This window comes from Leuresthes tenuis, unplaced genomic scaffold (genome assembly GCF_036924035.1).
Source record: "Leuresthes tenuis unplaced genomic scaffold, fLeuTen1.0.hap1 SCAF_14, whole genome shotgun sequence".
Classification (NCBI taxonomy): Eukaryota; Metazoa; Chordata; class Actinopteri; order Atheriniformes; family Atherinopsidae; genus Leuresthes; species Leuresthes tenuis.
In genome coordinates, this window is record NW_027325368.1 from 20652571 (window position 1) to 20669600 (window position 17030).

The 17030-nt window shown below is 42.1% G+C and overlaps 1 protein-coding gene across 7 annotated transcripts in view; it reads left to right on the plus strand.

The window, feature by feature from the left end:
* Positions 1–17030, plus strand: part of rnf220a (ring finger protein 220a) — a 157194-nt gene that overhangs the window by 107475 nt on the left and 32689 nt on the right. For all 7 annotated transcript variants that reach the window (XM_072364645.1, XM_072364644.1, XM_072364648.1 and 4 more), the window contains exon 3: positions 13430–13559. In XM_072364645.1, coding sequence (XP_072220746.1) covers positions 13430–13559 — 130 coding nt within the window. The remainder of the gene's footprint in view (positions 1–13429; positions 13560–17030) is intronic.

Below are 17030 nucleotides of genomic sequence, written 5' to 3' on the forward strand. Positions count from 1 at the left end.
TTAAGCTCTAAAGATGTTTTGTCTTGAATAGTTTAGTAGAACTGTACTATTTGATCAGATTATTTTTCAGGAATCCTGCGTAGGCGAGTCGCACGTCTAAATCATGCATTTCATAGAGGTTACAGTTTCCTCTGAAAGCCTCTGAATGTCATGGGGAAAATGATGATATTGTTTCATGAATTAGGCTCAAGAGGACACATTTACAAGAAGGGAAAGATTATAAAAGTCTGATAGCAAGGTTTGGATTATATGATGTGGCATTTTATGGATCGCCACCTCCTCTGAGAAAAACACCCGCCAACAGCAAAGTATAGTGGAACATCCCCCTCTATTGGACAAAGTGTGATCACCATGCAGACAGAGCCTGGGAGAAGGAGAGGAGGAAAGAGATGGAAAAAGACAGGAAATGAGAAGGAAGGATGGAGCTGGAGTTGATGAGCAAACCCCTGTAGAGCAGAGAGATAAGAGATTGATAAAGATCACAATGATGTCCAATTGCCGCTTTGTGATGTTTGTCACACACACACACGCACGCACACACAAATAGCCTCAGGTGTGATCTTTGCAATATCCCACTCCAGCAGATGGATATTTTTGGTCAGCTCATATCAAAAATTACCTCTCAGGTATTCTTGTTATAAGCATTACTCCTACCTGAGCTGTACCACTTCTTAAACATTGAGAAAGACACAAACAGACAGACAAATGGAGAGAAGGATCACAAAAAAATGTAACGTCGCAGAGAAGGGCCATGTCTGGAATGGGTTTACCTCAAGTGGTACGACTCAGCGTGGGCAGCAAGTTATTTTATATTATTTTGGGTTTATTGGTTCATAAAGTCTCATTTCAGAACAAAAGGGCTATTTCAAGATGATTTTTTTTGTGAGGGTTTTTTTTTAAATGAAGTTCTGTGACATCATGTAATGCTGTGAAGCTATGTTTTTTTTTTGTTTTTTTTTTTTTTTACAACACAACACTTTGGCGGATTCAGGGACGACTCTGATTCTTTGAATTCAGAGTGACCCAGAGTACCCACTGGCATGATGACATGGCACTCTACCAAACCACAACACAGTGTTCCGAAGCGTAGGCGAGAGAGAGGGGGAGTTTTCACTGTGTGGGTTGCAGCCGTTTTTTCCGAAGGAGCCTGCGGTTCATTTTTATTCCTACCAAGACAACTGAGACCTAAAGAAAACACAAACTTCCCAACTTTTAACTCACTCTTTGTGTAGATAATGGCATCCTATTCATATTGAAAAAAAGAAAACTTGCGATTGTATAACTTGCCACTTTTCAGTCTTTTATCAAGCTCACCGGCCCAGTCATGCCAGCTGAGATTACCGAAATGCAGAACTTTGCTTTGTGTGTGTTTGATTTCAATTCCAGTGTCACTCCTATGAGACGGGTAATACAGCAGACAGCTAGACAGACAGCTAGATAGATGGAAGGGCAGACTGTACCCCTTGTATGAAGGATTATCCCCTATCCTCTGTTTGTGACAAGAGCTGATAAGGGCCTTAGAGGAGAGGCAGCAAGAGGCTGAGAGGGCCAATGACACACACACACAGACACACACGAGCACTTGCGCATATAATCCACAGTGAGAGAGATATCAATCCATCATTTAGAGCCAGGGATTCTGCAAGAGGAAATGGGTTCTTCTCAATTGCTGACAAGCCAGCACACACACACTGCAAACACACATGCCTACAACAGCATCTGTGGTACAAAAGGCTTGTGAGGTTTCACAGTTAAATGGGGCTGTTTGAATGACTGTTCAATTTCATCTACTTATCTGATTTACATTTGGCTATTGTTGTCACCACGGCTATGTATCCGTGCGTTTATAGCTGTTTTTGTGTCTGAATCACATTACTTTTGCTGATAGGAACTCTAAATCTAACTGTCCTCATGCTAGTTATTGCACTCTGTAAATCCTTTTCTTTTTTTCCACTTTTGGTCAAACAAACCGAAAAACATGCAGGCGTGCGTGTGACACAATGTTAAAGCCTTTCATTTCCCTTCATCGGGCAGAGTATGATAAAATAATCAAAGACTTTTGTCACTTCTTTGTAGGCCTTTAGTAGGAATGTTAGGAGAGCAGGAGAAATCAAAATAATGATCTTTATCAGGAAGGAGAAAAGAATAAGAGGGCCATCATTTGAAAATCCATGCTCTTCCCCCCTTTACACCGCTACACTTTAGGGATATTTGAATGTGAGTGTGTTCAAGAAAGAGTTAACGCAGTTTCTTGTGTCTTTTTTTACCTCAACAAAGCAAGGAGACCCCGTAGCATGTAGCAGACAATTAGAATGAAAGTAAGTCTAAGAAGCAGAATGTCTATTGGTCAGTTTCTCTCTCATTTGGTCTCATTGTGTCACATGATTTCTGGGCGCGTAACAGAAGCAGACTCATGAGTGCTGCTATTGATTACAGTTTGCAGCAGCAGGTCAAATGGTTTACATGTGTAAGTGGAGGGTCAGCTTTTTTGCAGCGGGACATGGTTAACAAGGTGCCTGTGGCTCTACAGCCAGCTTTGACGTGATGAGGGTCTCTGAGCCTTGCGACTGCTGTGGAGAGCGTTAGAGAATGCCATGTCCAAAAAAAGAAAAGTCACTGTGCTTTAATGAGGAAAAGCCATTCCGGATAAATTAATCTGGTTTGCCGATTTAGAAACTAGAAACTTGATTTGGAATGAACCACTTTCAAGTCACTTTAGCAGTTTTGCTGTGTATCATTGCAAATGCATTTTTTTTTCTATGTCAGATCTGAAGGTGGAAAACAATTCTTCCAAACTCAACTTGTACGTCTCCTCTTTCTGGCCACCTCTACCACTAACAAGAACAGAAACAATGAAAAATCGATGGCGACCCAGAGAAGGTGAAAGAGATGCAAAGAGTAAGGAAATAAGAAATGTAGTTTAAGTGGGAGAAAGATAATATGTTTCAGAGACATGGAGAGGAGGGTGGGTGTGTGTTTGGCCCCTGCATTGCTAAGATCCAGGTTAGGTGGCAGGGCCATTTGGCGAAGGCGGCGGTGCTAGACTTGATGGATGAGACAAACTGTGGGCCCTTTTCTCTTGTAACTTTAAAATCATTAAGCCTTTTACACGGCCATGCAGATTTTTATAGCCACCTCAGACATTCTGCCGACGTTCATGTCTTTAGATCAGCAAGATGGGAGAAGACCGAGAGAGAAAATGTTAGAATTTGATCATCTGTTTCATGTCTGTCAATAGTTATATTAACAGGGTTGATTTAATGTGTGCTTTTTGAAATGAGCAATTAATTTTCTTTGCAGAAACTATGGCACTGCATGAACCCAGTCAAACCTCTTTCTGAGAGACATAAAGTGGAATTTAGATTTATCCATAAGAGTTTTCAAATTTACATGTATTTGGATTCACATTTATCTCCTGTGATCCTGCTATCTTGAGGCAGACGAGAATAGAGTTCAGGTATGCAGCAGGTAATCCATCGCTAAGAGGACAGCATCACATTAATCTAAGATACTAATCTGCTGCTTCTCTTTGCCAGACACGTTTTTGCAGTTTTTGCAGTTTTTGCTCATACAACGAGGAACAACCAGGAGCTACACGGGGAGGATATGAGTTGTATTAACAAAACATAGTCAGCTAAGACAAACTCTTGCCCGGATTCTCTGCATTCTCTTTGTTCTATTTTTCTTTAAGTGTGGGTGTCTTACACAAAAGGCCAGTAGTGTTAATGATAAACCAGTGGCAACAACAGGGTGGGTGGTACTGCGTTGCGCTCTGAATATTATCACTAACAACTTGTGTGTAAGTGTGCACATGCTCTATCCATCCCTCCATCACTCCTGTCCTGCCTCCACATGCTGCCTCCCTCACTGTTAGGATTCAATTAACACGGTGCAGGCAGCCACGGCACCCTCATTAAAGCTAATTAGTTAAAACATCAGCCAATCTAGCGTTAATTGGCTTTGGTAATTAATTCAGCTGCTAGACCATATGAAAGCAGTAGGGAGAGAGATAAAGAGAAGCTGCAAGAGAGAAACAGAGGAATTAAAGGAGTGGGGAAGAAAGAAGGGAAGAAAAAAGATGAATAAATGAGACAGATAAGTGATTGACAGAGGAGTAACGTGTAGTAAAAATCCTTGTGTGTGTCTGGACACCTTTTACAAGGTTTGAAGTGTAGAAAAATTAGTGCTGATGCAAGAACTGGAGCTCAAGGCTTCTATCTGATATATGAATACATAGTTTTTGTTCAGTTTGTACGTACAGTAGTACACTTTGAACTTTTGTACAGCAAAAACAATGCAGTTTACAGCATTTAATCAGGAACATCATACGCTGTCATTTCAAATGTGTGATGAAAGTATTCTGATTAGCATTACTGAGCAAAGAAGCCCCAAACACACACACATAGACACACTGACACACTGACTGAGGCTGACTCAGGGTGTCTATTTCAGACTTGCTGATGTCCCTGTTCGCCCACTGACACGGCATGTTCCTGTCGTGATTAGACTCCTTTGGGATTGAAATGAGTGCCGACAGGCCTCACGCCCACACACCTCTCTCCGTGTTAGGTATCCCACCTCCTCCTCCGTACTGCTGAGGACGGAGAAATGGAAGAGTCAGTCAGTAGAGACGGGGCTCAGGTGAGAGGAGGCTAAAATGTCTTCCTTCCATGTGTCTTAATCATAAAAGCGCTCTACTCCCAGATGGATCAGACATGTCATAGTGCAACATCCAAAGCATTCTCATTCCCAACGTGCAGCTTGACCAAGCTGCAGCATGTGACACACCCACACATGGTAGTCTTCAACACACGGTAGCCCTCACTTGACAATCTCCAATGTCCGAGGAACTTTCATACTGCCACAGTTATCCTACTACTATGTGACGCATTGGCTGCTCAAATAGTAAACAGCAACAGTAAGATAATAAGAAACAGCATTCTGCAATGCTTGCTTATCAACTATTAACATCAACCACATAAGGTCACAGAGGAGGAAAAACAACCCCGCAGCCCCCCCGCAGTTACAGCACACGGATACTCACCACTAACCCTCAAATAGGAGTCCCACTTAAATTAATGTTGAGGTTTAACCTAAAACAGGCCTGGAACTGGACTCCTTCTAATTGTAACCCTTCGTTTGGTGCTCTTGGTCAAAAACATTCTTAAACAGATTGCCTGGAGTATACAAAGCAAAGAGGTATAGCTGGTCTACAGAGGTTAAAGCAGATTTGTGTTTTCAGGATGCAGTTGTTATAGAAAAGAAAGTGCAGATCAAATATGACAAAATTGTTGCAGTAAGCACTCCAGAAACCCATGCCAATGCTTTCCTGTCATGAAGAGAGCAAATATGGTACAAGAAATCATCATGATATTATGGAAAACCTTCCATTCAAAGCTTGTTGTAGGCAGTTTAACCACCTTTCATTTACTGGCACACTGGCAGTAGACGGTGGTTTGAATTGTACAGTTTTACACTTGTTAGGGGTCTTGAACAGACTTCCGGCCTGTAGCTTCTGACCGTGGCCCTGCTGTGGGTCAGTGCTTTGCTAATGCTCCATTAATTTACTTCTATCCCCTTCACCACTGTGTCTGTGACACACACACACTTAATGCACTGACATGGTGATTGATTGAATAAACAGCTGTCAGTAGTTTGAGATAACCTCACCAGCATCATACTGCTTCCTTTGAGGCAGATATGCACATGGCGCATGGTCCCAAGAGAACAAGCCACATTACACACGCTGACACACACACACTCACACATACACAAGTGGATCTTCAGATGACCATTTATCAGTGTATGTTCAAAACCAGTCAGCTGATGATTTATTATGTGTTGATGTTCTGGTTTTTCTTTTCTAAACTGTCCAAAATTCATTCACCTGTTTTTTTTAATCACTATTTTTTGTAGTTTTTTTTTGTAATCCTGAAAATTCTGTTTACTGATCACAAACCTTATCCCTGTGACAGAGTGTTCTGCATACGCTAAGTGGAATAAATGTCCTGTCCATGTAAAAAAAATACATCTTCCATTTTACATATTACTCACTCTTCGCCTCGTTCGGGCACAGAATTATTCTAGTCTCTTGACTTAAACTGATAGTAAACAGAGCCACACTAACACACACACACATTCACAGGCAAACACACCTTTCCCCCTCTATCCCTCAATCCGACCATCTCTTCATCCCTCCTCTCCGCTGAGCCGACATTTCATTTGCTTTTCTAAAAGTGACAACCCCAGGGAGCAAGGGAGGGATAGCGAAAGAGCCTGGTGATGAGTTTTGAGCAGGGCGTGGAGGAGTGCTATTTAAAAGCACCATGCATCACTGTCAGGGAGTGAGACTGCATACACGAACACACACAAACACACACACACGCAAGGTCTGACAGACACAGGAAACGCACACATGCACAGAGTAACGCAAAGCAGCCCGGGTGGCAAACTGAAGCTGACCCCCGTTCCATTTCATCAATGTCCTCAGAATGAGCCACACAGCCTCATCTATTTTACACACACACACATGGGCAGAGATCAGTGTCTAGCCTGCTTAGATCACAGCTCACTTAAGAAAAAAACCATATCACTTCACTTGGAGGCACACACACACCTTGCCGGTACCATTTGTGTTAATGCGGCCCCTGGTTTTGGGCTTTAGGGCTCATATTTGCCATTATGGAGATGATGACTTTACGGGGACCCTCTCACCTCACCTTGCGTTGGTCTGTGAGAAGACAGGGGAGATTCCAAATGAGGGCTGACACCTCGGCGGGATTTATTTGATTGCGGATACGAGGCAGTGTCATCCTGGAGAAGGGGAGGATGTGGCGGGAAGAGGAGGAGGAGGCCTGGCCCTCAGGCTAAGTGAAAAGAAGAAGACGGCGGAGAGAGGGGAAAGAACGAGATATAAAGAAAAGGAAAAGGAAGAGATTGGAAGGGGAGCAGAAGTGGCCCTCTTTCCCTTTCGTGAATCAAATCAAATTCCCCTTATCGCACATTATTTGAAGAGGTTATCGGGCGCGGTAATGCGGTTACGCGCCGGGCCGCGGCTGAGAGATTTCCTTGTTTACCAATGTTGGCGGGTGTTATAGCTAACCGGCTGGGTGAGCAGGGAGGGGAGGGAGAAAAAGGAGGAGGAGGAGGAGGAGGAGGAGAAAAGAGGGGTAGCAGGCATAAACACTTGATGCATGTCAGAAAACTAATTTAGGGGGAACAGCAAGGTGGGGGAATGGAAGTGTGTGTGTGTGTGTGTGTATGCGCACATAGGGAGAAGACAGTTGTTCAAGGACAGAAAAAGTCTCTACATATGGACACTGTAATTCCATTTGGGAAATGTGCCTGTGTGTTTTGCAAGTGCGTCTGCAGCAGAATGCGTGTGAACCTGAGTGTCTCCCACAAACACACTGTGTGTGTGCCAGCCCATAAATCTGGCCCTCCTCTTATCTGACTCTTGTTGTTGTGCTTAAATCCAGTTTACATGCTCAGCACTCATTAGCTGATTGTGTGTATAATTTACAAGTCCACTCAATACTTTACAGAAGATATAAAAGAAAAGATATAAAAGAAAATGATCAAGTTCATGGAAGGTCAAGTTTCTGCTCTTTCTTTGCACGGTAAATGTTGCTCCTTCCCTCTTCTGAGGAAGCAACACAATAAAAGCAATGGGCTGAAAGTGTTACATGAATACTTTTCTGATCCCAATTGATTCCAGATTTATTAATATAAACTTCAGTGTACACCTACAATACCGAGCAAAAGTGAAAGCCACCCCTAATTTCTTTATGTTGCATGGGAAACGGAGGCGCTTATTTATTGAAATGTGCAAACATAAATGGAAATAGAGTTATAAGGAAAAAAGAGAGTTTGTAAAACTTTTAACAATCTTGAATCCAATATTTGGTATTTTTATTCTTAAACACAGTCTGAACCCTCTTAAAAAGCTTTCTTGTAATTTCTTTAAGTAGTCTTCAGGAATAGTTCTCCATGCTTCCTGAAGGACATTTCAAAGCTCTTCTTTGGATGTTGGCTGCCTTTTGTTCCATTCTCTGTAAAGATGATCCCACACTGCTTCAATAATGTTGAGTTCCGGGCTCTGGGTAGGATTCTTCCCTCCATAAGACCTGATGCTACTGATTTTCAGTCCAGGACACGCTGCACACTATGTTGAGGCACGTTTTTGGCATAGCTCTTTGAGAATCACCTTGTTGGTGCAGAAATACAATATATATCTGTCAAATTGTGTTTTCATAGGCATTTTTTTGGAGATGCAATTAAAGAAATGTAATGTCTTTGAAACGAGTGGCCAGTAGCAGAATGCCTCAAGATGAAATTTAAAATGGTTTCTTTGCTAAAATATCTGTTATGTGAGGACACACACACACACACACTGGTTTAACCCTTGAGTTAGATGCCTTTTTATGTTTACATCATTCATAGGTCAGTGTTAAGTGGCTTATCACAAAAAAAAGAAAAACTCATTCCTCTGAAGACTTTTGCTCAGTACTGTATAGCCATTTCCTTAGAGGCAGCAGTGCTGGGCAGGATAAAAGTGAAGAGAAGACGCACAGTACTACCCATTAATGTGGTTTGGACCCACAGTGTTGCGAGCACATGCTTAGACTCTTAGCCCATTGAGCCATGAGGACACCCCAAATGGTGTTTTATCTCTGGCCCCATTGAGAGCAAGTATTGAGCTGACAATCCCTATCTTCTATGAAGGTGGCCTTTTACCTCAGTCCATTGTAGTCTGTGACTGCGAGCATGCGCTATCTACAATCTATTGATTTGCGCTTCAACTGGGCAAAAGCAACAGAGGGAGAGGGGAGAGAGACACTGAAAGACAGAGTAGAGAAAAGGTTTGAAATTAGGTAAGGTGAAGGATGCTCCCTAAAAGGGATTAAACTGACTTTTTACAGTTTTTATCAGCCGTTGGCTACAAAGTCAGGGACATCAGAGATAGATTTTATAGAAGATCCTATATTGTTCATTTATATCTTTTGGCGAATATAAGGACGGGAGGAAGGAATACCAGAAAGTGCTACTGTATAGGAAGCAATGAAGAAAGAGTGGCACCGTCAGTGGAGAAAATAAGGATGTTGTGGTTGGAAGGCAGAAAGAAAAGGAGGAATATATCGATGTTTGAAAGCAAGGGTGAAAGTTAAACAATGCAAAGGCATGGAAGAAGGGATAGGGAAAAGGAAAAGTAACTCTCTTTGCTCTCCACTCTTTTGTATGATCGAGCTTCCTCCTCCTCACCATCTGCTGTCCTTAATGGCCCGTCTAGTTGTGTTTGTTTGCGTGACTCCACTCATTATTTAAGGATATAAACACTTAGCCAAGGGCATATTTAATTTTAACATTGATTAAACATGACTTGGAACTCGCAATAAATAAAACATGAAGTGTTCCGATAGTTGTACTAACATTTGATCCTATGGCATATCAGAAACTTGAGTTAGGTTAAGTTAGACCATTGGCATGTATATGGAAGATGGACATAACCATTTTGATGTCACAATTGGTTTGTGTTTTATCATTGTAAAGGAGACAGATCATACTTTCTTTTTTCATGAGATGACACAACTTCCTGAGGTTTGAAAGAAATGTCAGTAACATTCTTTGGTCAAAATACAGCTGGTTTTGGAGATCGGATGAAGACACTTGACTTTGCCCCAGCCCTCTCTTCTGCCTTATTTGAGATTGGCACAACTTTTCAGGACCATGTGAATGTCAATTTGGACACGAATTTCACACAGTAACACTTGAAGCACATTATTACTGTATCACAGTGTGTACGATACCTGGCCTGAGAGCTCACACTAGCACACACGGCAAACTGAGCTGAGACTGATTGAAAACTGATTGAAAAATGCTTGACTGGCAGTTTGATTCTCAAATACTTACATTTCCCTCATCTGTTAACCACAGAGACTTGGTACCGACCTCTCTTGTCCTGAACTGGCCCAGGTTTGTTATAATTTCCCCCCACAAATAGGATAGCTGAATCAACACATTTTAACATGGCAACCTAAGTACACTGATTCACTTTTAGAGCCAGTCTCAAATAGCCTTTCAATGAGCTGGATTTCTACATTGGCTTAATTTCTCAATCCTAGAGGTTAATGCTTGAGTTTGCCCAGCCCAACTGTTATGTCAAGACCATCGGTAAACAAATCAGATGAGGATACGAAAAGTCAGAGGATGCGCTGCCTGTTAGCTGAGTGACTTACTGTTTTGTGACATGAACAAAAACAGTGCACACCGTTAAGTGGATCAAGTGACAAAGATGAAAAGGAGGGAATGTGGTGAAAGGTGGTGACAGGGGAAATAAGGATAGAGAAGTAGGAGAGAAAGAGATCTGGAAGGAGAAGCAAAAGGGAAATAGGAGATGGAGGGAGAGAGTGGTGACAAATGGAGGGATTGAGAGAGGAAAAGAGAAAAGAAAGGAAGTCAGAGAAAGTGAAATGAGATGATCCATCTTGGCACATTAGGGGGGATCAGGCCTATATTCCATCATCCCTGTCAGTAAGATGCACACCTCTCTCCTCTCGTCCCTCTATGCATCCATCCATCCCTCGTTGGGCTCCGCCAACCAACATTTCACTGAGGAATCTCACCACTAAAAAGTCCTGTCAGGCCTATTTCCTTGTTATTGTCCGGACGTCTTCTCACCTACATCCTCCACCTTCCCCCACCCTCTCTAACGCTGGTGCCTTCCCTGTGATTCCTGAGATTAAACGCTCCCTTGTTGCACTGCAGGGCGAGTGTGTATTTGCACTTCTAGGCCCAAAGCAGAGCACGTTGGTGTGTGTGTGTCTTACCCCAACATTAATCATCTTTAAGGGGCTGACAAGCTGGTCTGTGACATCGCATCACATCAACACCTTACCCCCTCTCTTCCTTTTCTTCTCCTCCGCCACTGGATTTATCTGTCCATTCACATCTCCCTATCACTCACTTCCCTGTGGGAACAATGGACAAAGACAGGGAAAAACAGAGGAGGAAAAAGGAAAGAAATAAGGAAGTGGGAGTGATAAAGAATGAGAGACAGCAAACGAGTTGGAATAATAAGGGAAAACTTTAAAGAAATAGTCAAAGCTCATAAGTCAGAACTTTGGACACCTTTTTTTGATGGAACCACATTCTTCTGAGTCATAAACGCTACAAAATGTTCAAATTGGGTCACTTTTGAGTTTGTTTTGACTGGCAGATATTCAATTAGCTCAGATGGCATAATGATAATAAAGAATTTTTGAGTTGCCACCTGTTTGAGACTGTACAAGGCGCCCAGAGCATCAAACGCAGCTAGTACCATCTCTGAAATATCCACAAGGTGTCCTTTTGCAGTGCATAGCACTCATTAAGAAGTCCTAACAAAGCAGCAGTGTCAGTAGCAGGGAAACCTGCTCCCTCTTAGTTTTTCAGGATTCTACATTATTATTCATGGTACTGCATTTCACACTTTGATAAGGTTTAATTTTGAAATATTTTGTTGTAAATTTTATGTCCGCAGGCTGCTTTTTATGTTTTCGTGGCTGCAAATTAAAAATAGTTTTGTTTTACTAATCTTTGTGGCATCTGGCCACTGATTCCACCTGCTTCCATGTCAGAGCCAGTATCAACTTGGTATAATGTGCAAGTTTGGAAACAAGTTTAATTCAGAATCAATTCACATATTGTAAAACTTTTAACAGTTTAGTCATTACTTGTATTCATGGTTGTGTTGATGTTGTCACAACCATTTGTTATCATGAAACTACCAATAGAGAAAGTCTCACTCATACAGAATATTTCACAGCTCAAAGGAAAATAGCCTCATTGAAAATAAAAACACAAATTTAGACTATGCAAAATGAAAATTTCTGTTTCTCACATTAGAAAAGCCTAGAAAATAAGCAAACACAGACATATGATTGTGTGAGGAACCTCAAGGAGTGTGTTTATCTGTGGAATAGAGGAAGCCCCAACGGCTGCAGACAAGGATTGGATCTTTCTTTGTTTGCGGTGCTGGGTGGCATTGACTTCAGCGTGACTCAAATTATCTTGTCAAAGCAATAAAGGGGAGAAAGGGGTGCAGCGGCGGTGGGGAGGGTCGAGTAAAGAGAATGGAGAAAAAGCAGAGGGGGAAATATCTTCGGGGCGCGTGGAGGAAAGAAAGGAAGAACGAAGGAAAGAAAGACTCCAAAAAAGAAAGAGATAGCAAATTAGAAATTGATCAAGGTAAAGAAATTTGTGTGTGAGGGAAAAGTGTGAAAAACAAAAATCAGGTAGATAAAGAAAAAGACAGAAGAGGTAATCGATTACCTATTTTTCAAAGTCACTGAACATATCCACTGCTCTGTGTAGCAGCAGTGGAAAACAATGAGAGGCTCGTATGCACACACACACAGTCTGAGAAAAGACTAGAAGAGGAAAGGTGTGTGTGTGTGTTCCCTTCAAGTCGTCTCCTGATGAGTCCTCTTGCAGACCAATATATGAGCAGAGATACACGTCCCCCAGAGAGTTGCATATCCATGTACATAATTGTAAGTTTGCGTGAGTATAACAGAGAAAAACACCAGAAACAAGACGGAGAGAGAGTCTGACCTACCTGTCCCTCTTGTTGCCTTGGTGACAATGAGTCTAAACGGGATGTCCTGGCTGAGGCGGGGCCTTTTGTTCATGGACTAAAAAAAGCCTGTTTGATTGGCTGAATACAATCAGGAAGTGTCCTCCAACATTAAGCACCGATATGATTTCAATAGCTGCTATTTTTAGACAGACCCAAAGGTAAACTTTGAGAGGTGGGACTTACACTGTTGCACACGTACACAAAGGCTCAAAGAGTACATGAAGTACAATTTGCAGCGCACACACACGCACTCCACACAAACCACTAGATGCACAATGTCATACATGCTAACACACAACAGGTGGGCTCCACCCTGTTGCCCTGCTGATGAAGGACAATGAAGTGAGGTAGTGTTGGCAGACTCCATACAGCATTATCTCATCCACGGTAGACACTTCTTTAAGTCCCCCACCTCCCCCACCCCCTGCTTTGACCTGAGAGCAACATTACACAATAGAGACTGTGCAGCACTGTGGTCCACTTTTTGCAAGTGTTTAATACAGTAATCTGAAGCTCATGCACTCAATTTTTTAGAGATTTTTTAGAGATTTTATAGAGTAAAAATTTAGTTAATGGATTCTTAAGTTCATCTGCTGAATTTTTTCGACTTCGGTTTTTAGGTCCTCTATCATAAAGCCATCTCTGTCAACTCGAAAGGATAGCACTAAAACGAAAAAAGCTCAAAGACAACTCGACCGGTCCACGTTAAAAACTTTTTCACTTACAGGGAGTGGTCAGGTGCCTAATTCTTGTCTGTCCTATCTCCACTGGTTTTTCTGTAATAGTTTCTTTTGGTTTTTGTTTTGTCTCCAGGTAAAAAGAAGATGTCCCTGTATGACAGCCAGGCTCCAGTCTGTCCCATTTGCCAGGTGCTGCTCAGGCCCGGAGAGCTACAGGAACACATGGAGACAGAAATAGAGAGGCTAGCTGCCATATGCCTCAGGTAAGACTTACATGTATTTCTAGTTACTGAGAAGGTGTTCAACTTCAAACTGAGTCCACTGAATCCAAAGTATTGTATTCGTGTATGTGTGCATGTGGAAAAAGTTGCCTGATGATGTGCAAAACTTTTGAGTTAAACAAATGGAAAAAAAGAAGAACAACAAAACAATGCCTACGGGTTCATAGAGCTGCATGGGCTGCACTTCAGCTCATGCTTCCCGTCAGTCTCTCCGACCCGTATTTCTCTTGTGCAGAGACTCGGTTGCCATAAATCTGCATAAAAGGAAGAAGCATGCCGTCAACGTAAAGCTAAGTGTTTCCTACAGGGATTAGGATGCAAACCTGTGACCTCGAGTTCACAGCTGCCCCCTTCTTCTCCGCGTGACAGTTGCACGAGCCGTTTTACGACGGATAAATCAACTCCAAGCCCTTTTAACGATGGGACACAACCATTAGGACCCATATTTCACCTTGACCACACGCCTGGATGTGTGTGTGTGTGTGTTTGTGGGTATGTCTCTTTGTGGGTATGTTTGTGCGTGACCCAGTGTCCACCTAAGCGGCCCAGCTTTATGATAGCACCCATTAACCCAGAGAGACAGGGCGCCAGATAGCGTCACCCCATGTGGAAATCACACTTCATTTACCCCAGGTTTACACTGCTCGTGCCCCTGCCGTCCCTATGCGTCTGCATCTGTCATCTTCATTCTTCCTCTCCCTCATCATTTGATTCTTGCTTTCATCTGTCTGTCCTCCTCAGTTGTCTCTAATCCTCCCTGTTCTCTCTTATCTCTTTCTTTCAGTCTCCCTCACTTTTATATCAATTCTCTTGTCTCTATGCTTCAACTTTTTTTCAACCATTTTTCATTCCATCTCCTGTCCTCTCTCCTGTTTTTGAACAGGATCTTGTCATTTATTTACATTGTTGAAGACAAAAAAAGAGGCAGCAAAACAACCGAGCAGAGAGCAAACTCAAAAGAACAAAGTACGGTTAAAGTCATGAGGTATTCCACATCTCACGGTCTTTGTAATAAAAGATTTGCTTGGTTTAGTTTATCCAAAAAGCAGGACGTTTTGGGGTAAAAGTGGATCCCAAAGAAAAGAATAGATCAAAACAAAATAGAAAAGGATTGATGGGAGAACCTTTCATCATCTTGTGATATGACAAGGTGTGTGTTTGTGTTTCAATTATTAATGAAGGTTAGAAGTCTGTCCTTCTCCCTGGGTTCCAACTTGAGGAAGCTCAGACCCCACATACAAACACACACCTCTCTCTCTCTCTCTCTCTCTTTCTCTCTCTCTCTCTCACACACACACATATGGTTATTTAAGGAAATAGCGTCATTCCTGGGTGAAATGGGATGATGGCCAGCGTCACGCCTGGCTGATTTACCTGCTCACCATTAACCCATAGTCACACAGCCAGAAGAAAATCTAAAAGAAAGGGGGGGGGGCAGAGGATCGCACTTCAGGATGTTTTTGTGATGACTGTTGCATCACGTGCAGGAAAACACGTAAAGATACACTGAGTTTTTGTGAAGGAATGCAGACTGGAGACAAAGCAGAGGCAGAGAGTGTTGTGTGTGTTTTACATCACAAAAGTAACCTTATGTTAAATCACACACACACCCGCTGTCTCTCCTTCTTTCTGTCTCTCTGCATGGTGGCTGCCACCATTGAAAGTGACAGTGGGAATTTGGTCCAATTTGTACTAAATCTGCCTTTAATGACACCCGGCGCTGGCTGAATAAAAGAGCCGTGGGTATGGAAATGAAGGTGTGTGCCACATCTGCCTGCTCTAAGTATCTGTTCTTATGCGTGTTTCTATTTGTTTTGTATTCCTCCTCCTCAGGCTGGCAGTTGTTTGATTAGGACTGCCAGCCTGTCCCCTCTTGTGACTGGGAGCTCTGTCACATGTTCATGGGCCACGGCTTCTGCATGGACATGAAAATCACACACGTACATGGAGCTTGGCAAATGGAAATCTATCATGCCCTGTACACGTCAGGTGGCTCAGGGGGGCAAAGTAATCTACATAGCCCATCACCCCCCTCGTCTTTGTACCTCTGCTCCTCTTCCTCTCCCTCCTCCACTACAATCAATTTGCCTCCACACAGCCAAGCCCCCACCTCTCAACCACATGACACAAAAAGGCAAAAAGCAATCAGTATTTGAGTTTCACCCCATCCCTCTATTCTTCCCTTTTTCCATTCCACCCTTCTCCCACCAAGAAAAGACTTATTCATCTTTATGTCACTCTCGCTGTCACCCCTCTGCTAGGCTGTGGAGCTAGCAGGCTGTCAATCCAACCCAGCCTGTCCCTTCTTGTGTAGGATTGAAGACGGATGGTTTTGGTGAATGGAGCTGCTTACAGATTAATTTAATTTAACACCGCTGGTTTATGAGATTGGTCAATATTGAATGTAGCAGCTAATATTATCTTGTTGTTTCTTTTAACATTTACAATTAAATACATTTTTTAAAAAGGGAAGTAGTTCTGCTTGTTCTATGTATCAGTGGTGCTATACATTACAACATCGGTCAGTGATCACAAAGAAATAACTCATTTTGATCAGTTTCATGTGATCCAATGCAGTCTCACTCCAGAATACATAATCGCTACAATGGTCCACAGTGCAAAGCTTTAGAAAAATGTCTAGATACAACAGCTTCTGGGTTAAAATGCCAGGTCATTAACAAAAATATGGTTGGGGTCAGTGATATAAAACACATGGTATGGGTTAAGTATTAATAAGTACATAATTACAGATTTGCATCATGTCGCCTGGACGCTTCTGTATTAAACATCAGGTAGTAAAATGAAAATTGTTATTGTGACATTATGACATTTTGAACAAACCCAACTATTTTCTTATGGGACTGGGCTGTAAAATCACAGAGAATCACAAAAAGAATCCTCTTTATACTCACAAATGAATGTCCAACATCAATCTACGGGGGTTCTTGGTGCTTTTATCCAGCCTTTAAAGTTCCAAAGCTGAAATTATAGCCCTGGGTTTGTCCAGTGTGTTTAAATTTAGTGGAGTATTCCAAAGAGTTTACATAAAGAAGGAATTTTATTACCCTTTTACTATACCCTTCTCCCTATTATTACCTTTTTTTTACCACTGTGGTCAATACTTTAAGATAGTTTTCAGTACCAGTATGGCTTATAGTATAGTACCAGTAAAGTTGCAGATATTTTACTGAGTTGAAAATCTGAGAATCCTTTTTCTTTTAGATCACTGTTTTAGACAGATTCCTCATGCACTTCAATCTTGAAAACTATGCGTTACATCTCAAAAGTTGCTTTGGTGTGTCACTGCAGCTATATGATGTGTGTCATTACATAACATTCTCAAAGACTAAAGTTTCAACTTGTTGTTTGAGACGGACTGGCGGTCATGAACTCAGTATGAAGAAATCGTTTGCATTTTTTTTTTTACAGGAGATGACAGTAAAAATGGTACAT